Source organism: Furipterus horrens, unplaced genomic scaffold (assembly GCF_987537825.1).
Source record: "Furipterus horrens unplaced genomic scaffold, mFurHor1.1.pri manual_scaffold_5, whole genome shotgun sequence".
Lineage (NCBI taxonomy): Eukaryota > Metazoa > Chordata > Mammalia > Chiroptera > Furipteridae > Furipterus > Furipterus horrens.
In genome coordinates, this window is record NW_028327175.1 from 103,966,178 (window position 1) to 103,982,145 (window position 15,968).

General features: G+C 46.9%; 1 protein-coding gene across 1 annotated transcript in view; it reads right to left on the reverse strand.

Annotated features, from left to right (window-relative positions):
• Positions 1 to 15,968, reverse strand: part of XYLT1 (xylosyltransferase 1) — a 300,460-nt gene that overhangs the window by 12,430 nt on the left and 272,062 nt on the right. Inside the window, exons 8-10 of the mRNA XM_090276964.1 lie at positions 15,719 to 15,895; positions 11,309 to 11,571; positions 4,023 to 4,218 (exon numbers count right to left, since the gene is read on the reverse strand). Coding sequence (XP_090133090.1) covers positions 4,023 to 4,218; positions 11,309 to 11,571; positions 15,719 to 15,895 — 636 coding nt within the window. The remainder of the gene's footprint in view (positions 1 to 4,022; positions 4,219 to 11,308; positions 11,572 to 15,718; positions 15,896 to 15,968) is intronic.

The following is a 15,968-nucleotide window of genomic DNA, read 5'->3' on the forward strand; positions in this document are numbered from 1 at the left end:
CTGTATGTGTTCTTAGATATGTATTGCCTCTCATTCATTCATTCATTCATTCATCCGACACATATGTACCAAATGCCTACAACCTTCCAGGGGGGACTATTACGCAGCACGCACATTCGCAGGCCCAGGGCTTGCTTCAGGTTTCTGTCTCTAGACCACAGCCTCAGGAGTGGTCCTAAAGGTAGTGACTCCTGTGACATTTCTGCAGGGGCACCATACCTCCCAGACTTGTGAAATCATGGCATTTTTTGCCACCCTGTGGATCAGCAGGGGCTGCTGCTTCTGAGGACTCCGCTGCCTAGCACACTGGCTGGAACATGGTAGGAATAAAAGATACTACTGATGGAAAAAAATGAATGAATGAGTGCGCAGGATTCAGGCTACACCTCAAAGTCTTAGAGATTTTTCTAAAGAAATCTGATCCCATGTGCAACCATTTTTAGTATCCAATTGTTCTTAAGTCCAGTGTCTCACTCTGTCCTGTGAGTTCTGGTCCTTTTGGGTCCGCTCTGTTTCTGCCCCTCTCTCCCCACTCCCCTCTCACCCCTGCTACCTCCATTCCAGAAATACTCTCAGGGCCTCCGGGGGAAGGGCTCCCTCTTGCCTCTGATCTTGCATCCAGACCACCCCCTCTGCACAGTCTGCCCTACTTTCCCCACCAGCTCTTACTTATCGTCTAGACCTCAGTCAGGGTGTCACCTGTCCTGGGAAGCCCTTCCTACTTCAAGGCCCCACTGAGGTATTTCTCTAAGCATTTGCCATAGTAGCTTTTTTCTGATAGAGTATTACAACTTTTAATTTAGTCTCTCTCCCTAGCTCAAGACTGTCAACTTCATAAGGGTAGGGACAACATCTGGCCTGTTCATCAATGTATCTCTAGCACCCAAAATAGTGTTGAGCGCATAGTAGGTGCTCAATATATCTCTCTATTTATCTAATCATCCACCGATCTATCCATCCACCATCTATCTAGGTCATGAGTGATTAGGGGCTGAGCACAGGGACACCCCTATGCACCCAGGCCCTATACATGCTGACTTGCCCACAAGCCCTGATGAATGGATTGATGGTCACAGAACTACGTGAGGGTCTTACTTCAGGAAGGGATTATTGACTGGTTAGGGGAGTGTGAGGATACTCCAGAAATCATCCTTGGATCCTCCATAGAATTGGGGGTGAACAAACCTATGAAGTCTGAGTTCTAAAACCAAAATAACCTAAGCAGAGGTGTTGTAAAGCTGACAGTGGAAAACCTAGATCTTGTTTCTAAACTTTGAAAGGAGGAGGAAGTCAGCTGCCAGCCCAGGCATGAGGGAGGAGGGTCTGCCTGAGGTGGGGCCCCGTTGCAGTCACATTCTCACCACTGCTCTGGAAGTCCACGCCAGTCACTACAAAATGATCAACTGTTCACATTTAAAAGCATGTTCAAGTTTAAGCTTCACATATTCCTCCCCAGCTTCAAACCCACCAAAGTCTTCCCATGACACTTAAAATACAATCCTAACTTATTTCCAAGGCCTTCAAGATCCCTCATGATCTGTCCCCTGTCCCCTCAAACACCTCCCTCCTATCACTCTCCCTCTGGCTTGCTGTGCTCTGGTCACACTGGCTTTATTGCTCCTTGAGTAAGCCAAGCTCCTGCCTGGAGCCTCAGGGCCTTTGCGCATGCTCTTCTCTTAGAAGGTCCAAGAATAATCCAGCTTTTACAGTTTTAAGCTCTAAAATTATTTTTTAGAAAAGCCTTCCCAAATGAATCATCCCTTTGAAAGTAGTCCTCATCAGCCTCTCGAGTCCTCAGCAATCAATCGCATGAATGGAATTTTATTTTCTTTGTTTAGTAGTTGTCATTAGTTGAAATGTTCATTTATTTGCTCACTCATTGGCTGGCCCACTTAGAGAGCAATTCCATGACAACAAGGGTCTGGTATGTCCCTTCTGCACCTAGCATATTATAGGCACTCTGTGACGCTCCAAGCCACAAGCATGGAGCTCCCATGGGATTGAGAAATCTATCTGAGCTGCCCACCTGTTGTGAGCCAGGCCCTATGCATAGCCCTGGGACCATGCCGACATGAGGGAGCTTCTCAACAGCCCACGAAGTGGACCTGCAGTTCTTGACCTCCTTCTTGTCCAATTTTACATTTGCTTCAAAGTTAAGGCTTTAGGAAAAAAAAAAATCGAAATACAAGATCCAGGGCTTTTTGCATTACATGTTGCTACTGCCAAAGCCCTTGGTGGCTGTCACACCAAGGGTACCATAGCTACAGTAGGAACCCTCACAAATCACCAGCCACAAGTGGCCAGCATCATTTGTCACTGCCAGAAGTGCCCAGTCTCCCAACGGCAGGCTGATAAACAGGGAGAGCCCAGCCACCAGGCATCCATCTTGTTAATGGGACATTAATGTCTTCAATTGGCCGCTTGGGCCCCCAGCACAGACTCCAACTGGGGCAGCATCTAATTGCCCCCTGGCGCCAGTAATTTATGGAGTGGGCTCCCATGGCAACTCAAATCCAGCCAACCCATTTGGAGCCTTAATTAGAAATGGTGGCTTCACAAGAAACTCCTGCCCATGCCTGTTCAGTGCCCATTCTGTAGTGCATAGGTCGGCCAGGTAGGGCCGTAGGGGGCTGGAAAGGACCGGGTAGGACACTTAACCCCAGCCCACTCCCACCTCTCAAGATTCTCCACAGTCTTTAAAATCGGCCCCTAAGCCAGAGCCAAACTTATTGGGGGTACTTAACTCCAGGGATGATGCTTTAGCCACTTGCTGACACAGGGAAGGCAGAAATCCCACGAGGAGTTTGCGTGGACAGCCCTCATCAAGTTTGATCATGTTCCCCCTTCCTTCCAGTGTCACCAGCCAAGTGCAGGCACTCACTCACTCAGAAATCTTATTCAGCATCTACAAACACTATGTACTCGTCTCTGTGCTGGGGACACAGCAGTGAGTGAGAGTGATACCATCTTAGCTCTCTTGCGGACAATCCCCAAGTGATCAGAGAAACCCACAAGATGATGTCAGATGGTACATGCTAAGAAAGAATATAATAAAATAAGGGTGTGTTGGATGGAGAAATTAGCTATTGTGGCACAAGTTGGGCGGCAGGGAAAGCATATCATTTAGATTTAAATCAGAATGACCCCCCCACACACACACACCATCAAGTGGTGAAAACCTGTGGGAAAGTGCTCTAGGCAGGGGGATCAGCACATGACAAGTCTGAGGTGGGAACAAACTTGGCACATTTGACAAAGACACAAGTGTGAGTGCGGAGGAGAGTGATACTAGATGGTGCTGGAGAAGAAGGGAGAGGGCAGATCGGGTCTGGAGGTAGGGCTAGTGTCACAAGGGTGATGCCGAACAAATCCATCTCCATAGGCAGAAAAATAACTAAAAGCTGATGCTATACTGGAGAGGTGGAAACTGCATTCCATAGATCCATGCATCAGTCCATCTGTCCAATCACTGACACACTGTCTGTCCATCCATCCATCCATCCATCCATCCATCCATCCACTCATCCATTCAATGATCAATCTGGTACTTATTTTAAGCTAAACCCTGTCCTAAGAACTGGGGAGACAAAAGCACCATTAAGCATGGGATTTGCGGCGTAAAAGACCTTGTTCAATTTTGTGCTCTGCCACTTCCTAGCTATGACCTAGAAAATCACTGAATCTCCACAGGCTTCAGTTTTCCAATACATATGTAAAATGGGACTAATGCCACTACTTCATTAGGGAATTGGTTTGCTATCGGTCTATTACTAACCCAAATTTAGGCGGACTTACTAGGTAGAGTTAAAAACATTTAAAGAAACAGAAATTCTACTATAAAATATAGACCAGGGCTCCGGGTTGGTTTGGTCCACTGTCCCCCACCTCCCGCCCTGTTTAAGATGTCAGTTCCAGTGTTTGGAGCTGGAGAACCTCTTGCAGGCACAGGGTGAGCTCACGGAAAAGGACCTAACGGGGGGGATGCAAAAGACAGTGAAGTATGACAAGGTCTGGCCTCTTACCTCAGAAAACTGGAGCCTCCCGAAGTCGCTGGGTGGGCTTGCAATCTTGAAGACTTTCTTGGGCATCACCCACGTCTCCAGCGTCTCAAGTTTGCTCACCGCCAGATTGGTAGCGTGATGCTTGATCAGAAAGCCCTGGAAGCGGTCAGCAAGGAAGTAGAGGTGGACAGAGGCTGGGTGGCCCATTGGGTAGTACCTGAAAAACATGCACAGTCTCATAGGAGCTCATGGGTCAGGGCTGGAGATGTGTAGGCTCACAACGGGGTGCCACCCATTAGGCTGGTCCTGTTCCTAAAATAAACCCCGTTTTATACAATGCTTACCGTATTACTGACAGCCTGTGTATCGATGATCTCAATAACTATTAACAACAGCTTTTTGGAGGATTATAAATGTAAAGTATGCTGACTGTACAAAAGCATAACAAAGAACATTGCTACTTTTGATGCTTCTTTACATAGATGTTGTCAATTCACAGATACTTATTCACCCTCTGGTGCTAGGTACTGGGAAACAAGAACGGTGTGCAAACACTGTCATATTGACATACTTCCCTTCAGCCTTATTTTCCATGCATACATTTGCATAAATCTTACATAGCTGAGATCGTAATATACATACTGGTCATATCCTGCTTTTGCTTCACAGTATTTCCTGAGCATTATCACATGGTTTTGAAAAGTCTCTGAAAACATGATACACATTATTCCACTGTATATGTAATGCCGTATTTTAAACAATTACTTACTTTTAGAGAGAGGGGAAGGGAGGGAGAAAGAGAGGGAGAGAAACACCACTGTGTGAGAGATACATCGGTTGGTTGCCTCTTGCATGACCTCAGCTGGGGACCTGGCCCGCAACCCAGGCATGTGCCCTGATTGGGAACAGAACCAGTGACCATTCATTTTGCAAGCCAGCGCTCAGTCCAGTGAGCCACACCAGCCAGGGCATAATGCCCTATTTTGCAAAGGAAGTTCCCCATCATTGGCTATTTAACTGGTTTCTATTTTTTTGGCCGGTCTAAACAATACTGCATCAAATTTCCTTTAGCAAAAATGGTTTTGGGACATCTCTCTCTAATGTCCAAGGGGCTATATATATGTCAGCTGTCCAACTTTATCAAAAAAGGTGTACTGATTTACACTCTCACCGTCTTTCTCAGTCACGGCATTGAGTATTATCCTTAAAAATTAACCCAAGGCCCCTATATTCACACACAAAGAGGTAGCTGTTGTTTTAAGATGCATGTCTTTGATCCACGAAGGCTCCCTGGGAGAAAGGGGCAGAGAAACTAAGCAGAGGTGCCCTCCCCCCCCCGCCCCCCAGGGAGCGAAGAAGGGAGGAACTTTGGAGGAACCCAGCTTTGTCTTTCCTACTTGTAAAATAAAAGGCTGCTGGCTTCTGCAATGTGTAAATTGCACAGCACTTACAGGGTGCTTGTGGCTCCTTAATAACAGCGTTCTACAAATCACTGTTCCTGCTCAGCCTCCTTCCTTCTGGTCCTGATCTGGAGCTTAAATCTTTGTGCCTAATTATAATGATTAGGGAAGCCGCCTTCCTGTGTTTACGCATCTCTGGAAATCACTGCCCGGTTACTGGGATGCCTCTGGGGCTCTGAGCAAAAGTCCGCAACCTCTTCAAACTGCTCGCTAGGCGAGACGGCTCGCAAAAGTCTGCTTGGGGTCTGGACTTTGGGAGCAGAAAGCCCTCACCCTGGACTCCGCTGCAGAACTTTGTGCCATGAAGAGACGGTGTGCAGCCGCGCTCTCCCACACAGTAGCCACTGGCCACTTGTGCTACTGAGCACTTCAAAGGCGGCTGGTGTGACTGAGGAGCGGAATTTTTTATTTCATTTCACTTTCATTCATTTAAACTTAAATCCCCACGGGTGGCCAGTGGCGACTGCACTGGACGACACAGAGAGTCATGGCAGTCCTGTGGTCGCCTGTGGCGGTGTCTCCAGTTCTGCGCTTCTGCTTCCCTGCCCCTTTCCACGTGCCTCTGCAGGCTCCCTTGCCCGGATGAGGCAGAGTCTGTTCCCCTCCTCCTGAATCTGCTCTGGCCAGCAGAAGGCGGTAGGAGGGGGGTCATGCCTGTTCTCAGCCAGGCCTCAGGAAGCCTTGCATACTTCCTCTCTTGCTCGTTTGGGATGACAGCACGCCTTTGTAGACCAGGTGAGCATTTTATCATAAGCATTAGGCACAACCACTTGTGGTACTTCAGGGGACGGTGGATATGGCTGTTACGAGGTTCTACTGGATGAAAGTAGGAGGGAAACAAATAAGGAAGCTCCTGCAAAGGTCCAGGTAAGGCACGGTGGAAGCCTGGACCAGGATGCTGGCAGTGCAGAGGGGGCAGAGGATGGATTCACGTGGAGACAGCAGGATTCCCGGACTGAAGAGAGGGAAAAGCAGGCAATCAAAGATTAACCTCTAGGTGAACCGGGAGCATGCCAGGGCTAGCCTGCTGGCGGGGGGAGGCGCCTGGGGCAGAGCAGAGCCCCCCCCAGGGGCCTCAGCGGCTCCCAGCCAAGAACAGCAGAGGCCGACTTGCAGAGGCTGCACATTCAGGAGAGACGCCAGCTGAGACCGGGAACACTGCCTAACTGACCCACAAACTTGAGCTTCTCATTTCAAAACACTGATTTGGGGCTTGTTATGTGGCACTATTGCAATAGCTAAATAATGCACTGTCAATGTTTGTTCCGAAGGTGGATGGGGTCAGTGAGGGTGGAAGAAGAGGAGAGCTTGCTGATATGGGAGTCAAAAGAATAAAGTGTTTCCAGAAGGGAGTGGTCAATCGTAGGGGGTGTGGCTAAGGGGTCTAGAAAGTGAGCCGTGGTCCGGCACTGTAGAAACCGAGGCGTTAGTCTTTGATTGCCTGCTTTCCTCCACTTCTATCAAGAAATACTGCTGTCTCCACCTGGATCCATCCTCTACTCCCCTCTGCACTTCTGCTGTGCTTTACTTGGATGTTTGCAGGAGCTTCCTTACTTGCTTCCCTCCTAATTTCGTCCACTAGAACCTCATAACAGCCATATCCACCGTCCCCTGCTGAAGTACCACAAGTGGTTGTGCTTAATGCTTATGAAGAAATCCAAACTCCTCACCTGGTCTACCAAGCTGTGCCCCTTTCTCTCGCCTCATTTTGTTTCCCACTGCCCCACGCTACCACCTTCTAGCCACACGGACCTTATTTTGTATTCTACACAGACATCATTTTGGATTCTTGAACACACTTAAGCACATTTCCATCTCAGGGCCTTTGCACAGGATATTCTCTGTGCTGGGAATGCTCTTCTTCTCTTAAGACTGCAGGGCTGGCTCTGTCTTATTATTTTGCTTAAGTGTTACCACTTCAGAGAGATCTTCCTTGACTGCTGAATCTTAAGTCACCAATTTGTTGCTATCACATGACTTTACCTTCATTCTTAGCAGAGCATTCATCCCTACTGATCTTTAAAAAATTTTTTTTTACTAAAATAAGTTATACAGCAAAAAGACAAAAGGACACTTTTGCACCTCTGCAACACAGGTTCCGAATGAATTTCAGCATTTGCTGAAAGGCACCAACTATTATCTCCACTGATCTTGTTTACCAGTGCTTAGATACTGTCTGTCTTCACACCAGAATGGGAGGGCCTTGAACTTAGGGGCCTGGTCTATCTGGGTCATGGCTGAGTGCCCAGAGCCTAACACAGAACCTGACACATGACAGATGCTCAACAAATATTTGTTGATTGGGAGAAAATTCTAGAAGGATTTCCTCTTGAACTCTCTGCTTCTGAGGTACATCGAGGATACATGTAACCCAGGACTGAACAGAACGCCTTCTGGTCAAGCACCAGGAGGAGTTAATCGTTAATCTTTGTTTTGGCTATATATGATAATTAAAACTAAGAAAGAAGTTTCTTTTAACTAGATGCAATACAACAGAGCCCGAAGGATGCCACAAATGCATGCATTTCACCCAAAGGGGAGATTTTCCCTTATTGAAATTAGGGGGCATTGAAAAAATTAGGAAACTCACAAAAATACAGCTTTCTGATTTGTCTTCAGAAACGGCGGCAGCACTGAGCATTCCTACATTCGCACGGGGCAGGAACGTGCTGGGTCTCAGCACTAGAGGCCGCGGTGCTCCAGGCCGGCACTGACTGGCACACGCTACTTGCCTGGCCCGGGAGGGCATTTGTATTTGAGGACTTGTAATAAAATACTGACATCTTTATCTCTGGAGTGTGGCTCACAAGCAAACTTTATTTTCTTGTTCTCTCAATCTGCCATTTCAAAAATTTCTGCAACAAGCATGTGTTATTTTATAATGAGAAAAAAATCAATAAACATTATTTTTATGAAAGGTTATGCCACAGACTGGAAAGACACAATTTGCATGCAGTGCCCAAAGGAAATGAGACTCTTGAAATAAAGTTTTCACTTGCTATTTCCCTAGATACCCTAGGGGTAGGAATTTACTCTCTTTTGCCTTTTGGGATAAGGGTCCTTTGTCTTGATTTATTTTCAGGCTCATATTCATAAATATATCGGTTTGCCCACAGCGAGGCACAGTGGTTCTATTATAATAAAAAATGAGTAAGAAGTCAAAGGATTCTAGGCCAGAGGCACTTGACGGCTCACTTAACCCCAAAACAAGTACTGGGAGAAAATTTCAACAACCTTAAATAAACTGGGGGTGTCTTTTGGAATTTCCTATAAGATCATTTACCTTATAAGTTCTAAGAAGCCTGGGATTAAAACTATTCACGAAAGGCATTCCGCTGCCAAGGGTGGCACTGGGCTCTGTCCTGGGAATTCTCCTGTGGTTCTGTGAGCAACGGTTCTGCCCCAAGACCCTGAGCCCAGGCACGGCTGCGGCACGCAACGGGAGGGCTGGAGTGAGTCTAAGCTGCTTCAACTCGGGAGAGGGTGGGCTATCAGAGGGAGCTCCCAGCAAGCTCCCCAAAGGAGGTGGCACTTGAGATGACCCTTGAGGACTCAGAAAGGGCAGGCTGTTGTGGGGACGGTGGGAGCGTTAAGCACAGGAGACCACAGAGGGAACAGCGAGCAGGTCACATGATGAGGCTCCCTGTTGACTTTAGCAGCTTAATAATAATAGCATGGACATTTACTAAGCATGTTGTATGTAAAGCACTGTTAAAATGGGGATAATAATAATAAATATATAATAAGGTCATTTTTGAGGATTATCTCCTTTAAACCTCACAACATCTTATGCTGTAAAGCCTATTATTATTCCCATTTTAAAGATGAAGAAACTGAGGGTCAGAGAGGTTAATCTGTTGTCCAAGGTCAATAAGCAGTAAATAAGCTCACACTAGGCTTTCTTTAAACTAAGTCAGAACCTTCAGGGAGCGGAGGGAGGGCTGAGGCCATGAGGGGGTAAAGAAAAACTGTGGCTACGCTGCAGAAACCCTGCTGGCCACATGTGAGGCCCCAGCCAGGAAACTTCCCCATGTTCTCAGGGTTTTAGGCCACAGTTTCTGAGAAGAGGCAAGAGCTGGGCAAGGCGGGGCACACAGGGAAGCCTCCGTGGAGAGACTGATACTGAATTTCTTCTTTTTTGCTTTATAAAAGGGAGGTGGGAGGAAAAGGGAGAACAAGAAAGAGGAGTGTGATTAGAGGCACTTCTGGAAAAACAGCCTAAAAAATAACCAGAAGAAAAAAGAAGGAAAAAAAACGAAGAGGCTTTATGCAAAAAAATATTCATCAGGACATTGTTTATAATGGCCCATTATGACAACAGCAACAGGAAAGGACTGGATTAAGCAAACTCTGGAGTTTCTTTCTCCTCAGTGGAACACTAGCAGCGGTAAAGAGGATTATTAGCATCCTCACGGGAGCTCCAGGGCAGCGCGGGAGACGGGCTAAGTGGGCTAATGTTACTGGACTCCGAATCCTCGTCGCAAATACGTAAATATCTGCCATGTACATCGCTAGAGAAGGGAGCAAAAGCCACACAAAATGAAAAAAGCTGCTTGGATTAGGGAAAGACAGCAGAGGGGAGGGGATAATGTTGAATTATTTTGCTACCTTCCCCTCTTCTTTCCACACATTCTAGAACACTCTTTCATCAAGTGTCAACTGGTACCTTCTAGTGGCAGGTAAGGTGATTCTAAGTGGCACCTGAAGGGGTACCCGAACGTTTTAAATACCAGTTTTGCATTTTGACGATGTCTTTGGTTATAGCTTTAGGTGTGGTAATGATAATATGGTTATGTTTTAAAATGCAGCCTTTATTTTTCAGAGACATATATGAAAATGTTTACAGCTGAGATGTTATGATGTCTGGGATGTGCTTCAATCACTGACCTGGAGGAGGGGGTGATGAGAAGCAGGCTTGGTGGAGTGGGTCACTGCTGCAGCTGGGTGATGGGAGCACTCTCCTCTTAATTTTAATATATTTCACATTTTCCATAATATAAAGTTAAAAAAAGTTCTGTATTTCCATGGTTACCTTCCATTTAAGACAAACAGAACTATATAATACGGTGACATAGAGCTTCCTTTTCTTAAATCCTCCCTTGAGAATATGTTTATCAATTTTAGAGACAGAGGGAGGGAGGAAGAGGGAGAGAGAGAAAAACAGTGATGTGAGAGACAAACATTGATCGGATGCCTCCCGTATGTGCCCCAACGGGGGACTGAACCCACAACCCAGCCATGTGCGCTGACCTGGAATCAAACCCACAACCTTTTGGTGCACAGGACAATGCTCCAACTAACTAAGCCAAGAGGCGAGGGATAGAGCTTCTTTTTAAAATACATATGCTTAGCATAAAGAATGAGTCCACTGCCCTGGCTGCTGTGGCTCAGTGGATTGAGCGTTGGCCTGCGAATCAAGTGTTGCTGGTTTGATTTCCAGTCAGGGCACATGACTAGGTTGTGCATCAGGTCCCCAGTTGGGGACGCAAGTGAGAGGCTACTACACAGTGATGTTTCTCTCCCTCTCTTTCTCCTTTCCCCTCTCTCTAAAAATAAATAAACAAACAAACAAATAAATAAATAAATTATTAAAAGAAAAAAAGAATGAGTCCACTGAAAAGAAATAAATGGGAAAATTTTGGATCTGGTATTCTGAAAAGGTAAAATTCTGATGCTGGCTTAGCTGGCCCTTGCTTTGAATGCTAGGATGGTTGCAAAAATAATTTCCAGGTAAAGGAAAAGAAGGAGAAGCATGAAGTGGAGCTACTAACAGAGAGGATGGTCTGCACCCTCCTTTCTGGTCCAGTTCCTGCCCCTCCCCACCCTGCGGCCAACCCCTCTGCTCACCGGCAGCTGTTCTCCCCGTCTGTGTGCAGCGAGGTCTCAGCCCGCTGGAGGCCGAGGCGGGCGAAGGAGTGGTACAAGCTGAGCGTCACGTCGCTCAGGCTGTGGACACCATCGGGCTCGTCGTACACGTTCTCCCAGTAGGAGCGGAGGCCAGGAGTGCCTGAAGGGTAGTTCCCATACAGGTAATAGTCCAGCTGCCCGATGATCTCCTGATTCACCACGGCTTCGAACTTGCGGGCAAAGAAGGTGGGTCTGGCTGTCTGCTGTGCTCAAGGGATAAAAAGATCTTGGTCAGTAGTGGGATGGGGGTCGGGGGTTGGGAAGCAGCTCTGCAGCCAGTTCGCCTGCATCCAAATTCCAGCTCTGACAATTACTCACCTTTCTGTTCTCAGTTTCTTCGTGAAATGGGAACAATAACAAGGCTGTCGGGATGGAATGAGTTAATATTTGTAAAGCATTTGGAGCAATGATGGACACCTGGTAAGCATCATTTAAATGTTTGTTAAATAAATTATATCTTAGTGTTTATAGCTAGGATGGAGCTCAGAAATCATTTAGCTGGAGTTCTAGGGCAAATATAGCCTACGGATATATTTTAATTGTCCAGCAGAGTGTTGTAAAATTGAATTAGCTGGCAATATTTAAAAAGTAGAAGAGTTCACAGAAACAATTATTGGCTTTCCTTTAAACAAAAATAGATGTAGCAACTCCAGGCCCACGTTCCTTCATGGTAACAACTGGTTAAAGCTGAAAAGCAGCTGTCCCTTTAGATGGGCATGGTTTCCTTGTCTTGTCACAGTCCTCACCACTCCCTATTGCCTCCTGGACACTGCAGCAGAGTCAGGATCCCTAGTCATTATGATGCAGAACTTGAAGACCATTTATGTAAGGCAAGTTTTCAAGGAGACTAAGCTCAGAGAGGGAAAGGGGCTATCTAAGGTCACACAGCAAGGTAATAGCAGAGATAGGACTAAGATCCAGCATCTAGTATTAAATAAATAAAATACTGGGCATCTGTCATCTACCAGGTCTTATACTATGGTCTGGGTGGGAATCAACAAAGTTTTTTAGTAAAGGGCCAGATAAATATTTCTAGCTTTGCGACTATTCAACTCTGCTTTTGTAGTGAGAAAGGAGCCATGGACAAACTAGTAAATGAATGGGTATGGCTGTGTTACAGAAGAACTTACAAAAGTGGGCAGTGGGCTAGATTTGGCCCAGATGAGCTTGCTGACCCCTGTCTAGGGCTCCAGAAACAATTTAAACACAGCCTCCTCCCTTGAGGAGCTTATAAGTCTAGTGTTATTATTGACCTAAGTTTGGGCCTAGCACTGTTTTGGCTGCTGTGGATAAAAAGCAAAAATGATAACTACTGAGCACACACTCAATGCAGGGCATTGAGGTTATGTCATCACCTCTAATCCTCCCAACAGCTCTGCAAAGCAGGTATTATGATTCCTATTTTACAGACGAGGAAACTAAGCTCAGAGAGGTGAAGTGATTATGTACAAACTCATATAGTCATAAGATTTGAACCTGAATCTGATACCCCTCACACCCAAGCTCTTTCTTTTGTATTACTCTAGGATCCAGCTACTAATTGAGTAAACTGGAAGCTCCTCATAACGAATACCTTTTACATTATTCAGAACATCCCATCCCCTCTCTGCTTCATGAACCCTTAGAACCTTGCACCTCTGTGGTCAGCTCAGTCCCCCTACAGTAGCACTGAAAAGACAGACCACCCGAGTTTAAATCTTCACTCTGCTACTTCCCATCTGTGGCTTTGAGCAAGTCAGGACCTCAGCTTCCTCGTCCTTAAAATGGGTGTAGCATGGGTGTTTAGCATAGACTCTGGCACACAGTGTTAGTTGCTAGTATTATGAGCATTATCACTTCTCCCTTGAGCCTGCTACCAGGGGCTTCTAAGTCTTTGTTTTCTGGGTGCAGAGCGTCAGACTCAGTGGCAGGGCAACCTTCTTTTCTCACACATGAGTTTTTGATTATAGCTGGATCTTCTGAAAGGGCACGTTTCTATATTTATCACTCTCTTCCTTGGAGTTCCTTCAAGAACAGCGAGTTCCTTACAGGTAGCGGTTTCTTGATTCTAGATGTTGGAAGATATTCTTGATCTTTGCTTACTGTGAAAGAATGAGCTGTGAGCATGTGAGGCCATCTCTATGGCAGCCAGTCTTTATCAGAGACCACGAGGTCCGTGAGATGATGGGGATACAAACGCTGCTGCCTACGAGTGGCCTGAGAGGGCGGAGCACATAATAACCACATGGCTACTTGCTTTAAATGATGAGTTCCTTTGCAATGAGGGCAGTGACTGGTCCTCTACAAAAGTGGGAGTTCTTTTTTTATTCCTTTTGAATAGGTCAAATACTCCCCCTGCAACCCTCTTTCTGCCTCAGCAGATCCTTTCTGCACGGACAATAGAGCAAAAATGTCACCCAAGTTTATGCCTAAATTAACATGGGCTTGAGGAGGTCCCTGGGTAGCTCTCAATCAGACACTGGAAAAAAAATTACGACTGCAGCAACCACTTACAGAGGCAGAAGGCATGAGGTGGGGGCCTGAGGGAATACAAACCTGAGGGCTGAACCTGCTGTGTCCTGTGCCCGCGCAGACACAAAACCAGGAAGGGCTGGTGCAAACAGCCCAGTGTTGGAACCGGAAACACATGGCTGGGACCTTCAGCCCTACCACTCCGTTACATGTGCGTCCATGGGCAAGTAAGTTTGCCTCTTGGTGCCTCAGTTTCCCCCACCTGCACAACGGCGATGATGCCTACCCAGGAAAGCGAATGCCCACAGCGGGAGCCTGGAGGGAGCAGATCCTTACCCCCGTGTTTCTCAAATATACAGGGTCTGCCAGCCACCTGGGGATCTTGTTCAAATGCAGGAACTCTGCATTTCTAGTACACTCGCCCTGGTGACTCTGATGCTGGTGGCCGGTGGCCCACACTCTTAGGAGCCAGGCTAAGAGACCGGAAGCTCCATGCCTGCAGCCGGTTCAGTTGTGTGCCAGCAGAAGTCAGCAGGGGTACCCGCGGTTATCAGCCTGGCCCTGCTGTCCCCACCCTCCCTCTGGCTTAGTGGTTGGGAAGCAAAATACCATTTCCATATGGTGGTTCTAGCGACCTCAGGGTGATGTGTTTAACTGTTTTGTAGCCTTCTGTTCGTGCTTTCTGCACCTGGGGTGGGGGCATGGTGAGGGGGAGAGGAGGAAGGAGCTCGGGGTGCTGGCCTGGAGGGAGAGGGAGGGGTGTGCACACAGAATGGAAAGGTCTGGGGTTCATGGGAAGCAGATGAAGCATTTATCACCCTCCTGCCCCTGCTCCCTCCAGAACTGTAAATTACTAGTCCATGCAGAGATACCTGGAGGACAATAACGTTTCTACCTCTTGTTACCCCTTTATGTTCACGGAGTGTGGTGGTTTCCAAACCTGGCTGCTCATCAGAATTTTCCAAAGTTGTAAAATATATACTTTAAAGATTTTATTTATTTATTTTCAGAGAGAGGAGAAGGGAGGGAGGAAGAGAGGGAGAGAAACATTGATGTGTGAGAGAAACATCAATTAGTTGCCTCTCATAAGTGTCCCGACCAGGGACCGAACCCGCAACCCAGCCATGTGCCCTGACAGGGAATTTTGCTTTGCAGGACAATGCCTAACCCACCGAGCCATGCAGCTCAGAGACCAAAGTTGTAATATATTAAAAACAAAAATTCCTGGACCTCACTGGAGATAAGTAGTTTTTCCCCAGTTGACATTGGGTGACATTTCTGATTGTCTCAATGATGGTGTGCTACCAGCTTCTAGTGGGTGGAGGCCAGGGATGCTGCTAAACATCCCACAATGCACAGGCCAGCCCCACAGCATAGAATTATCCCGCTACAGTGTTAATAGCGCTGAGGCTGAGAAACTCTGCCTCAAGTAGACTCACGTTTGTACCCATAAATATGCTTTTAACAAGTTATTTCAGGGGATTCTTATTAAAAGGCAAGATAAAGAAATGAGTACAAGTGTGGGAACAGATACATGGGGCTATGTTACCTTGAACAAGGTTTTTGATCTTTCCATGCCCCCAGTTTCTCTATTTCTAAAATGGAATAAAAACAATAATCTTAATTATCTATCTCTCTACCTACCTACCTACTTACCTACTACCTACCTACTTACCAATCTAATAAAGTTGTAGGGTTAATGAGTCAAGATAGGCAAAGTAGTTAGAATTGTCCTGGCACGGAGTCATCAAAAAATGTTGGTTACTGTTGATGTTGTCACGATCATGATCAACAGCCATGTTGAAAACTGGGGGATATGATCAGCAGGCCTGGCCTTGGATGCCTGCCAAGGCTGGCCAGGAAGGTGTTGCTCGGGGGCTGCAGGGTGCGGTGGCTCACCTGGAAGCGGTGGAAGTCCTGGGGCTTGAAGTCGTTGGGGGAGCAGCCGCACCAGTCCACGATGTGCTTGTACTGGCACTTGCAGCCCAGCTTGCGGTTCCAGTTGGTGATGCGCAGGTTGTTGTCCACCATGGTGTCACAGTGTGGGCTGTTCTCCAGGACCGTGTGGAAGAAGGACTGTAGGGGAGAGAGGAACCAGCCTGAGACCTCTTCCAGCCTCCTCTGAATGGGATGGGGTGGGGGTCCTGCC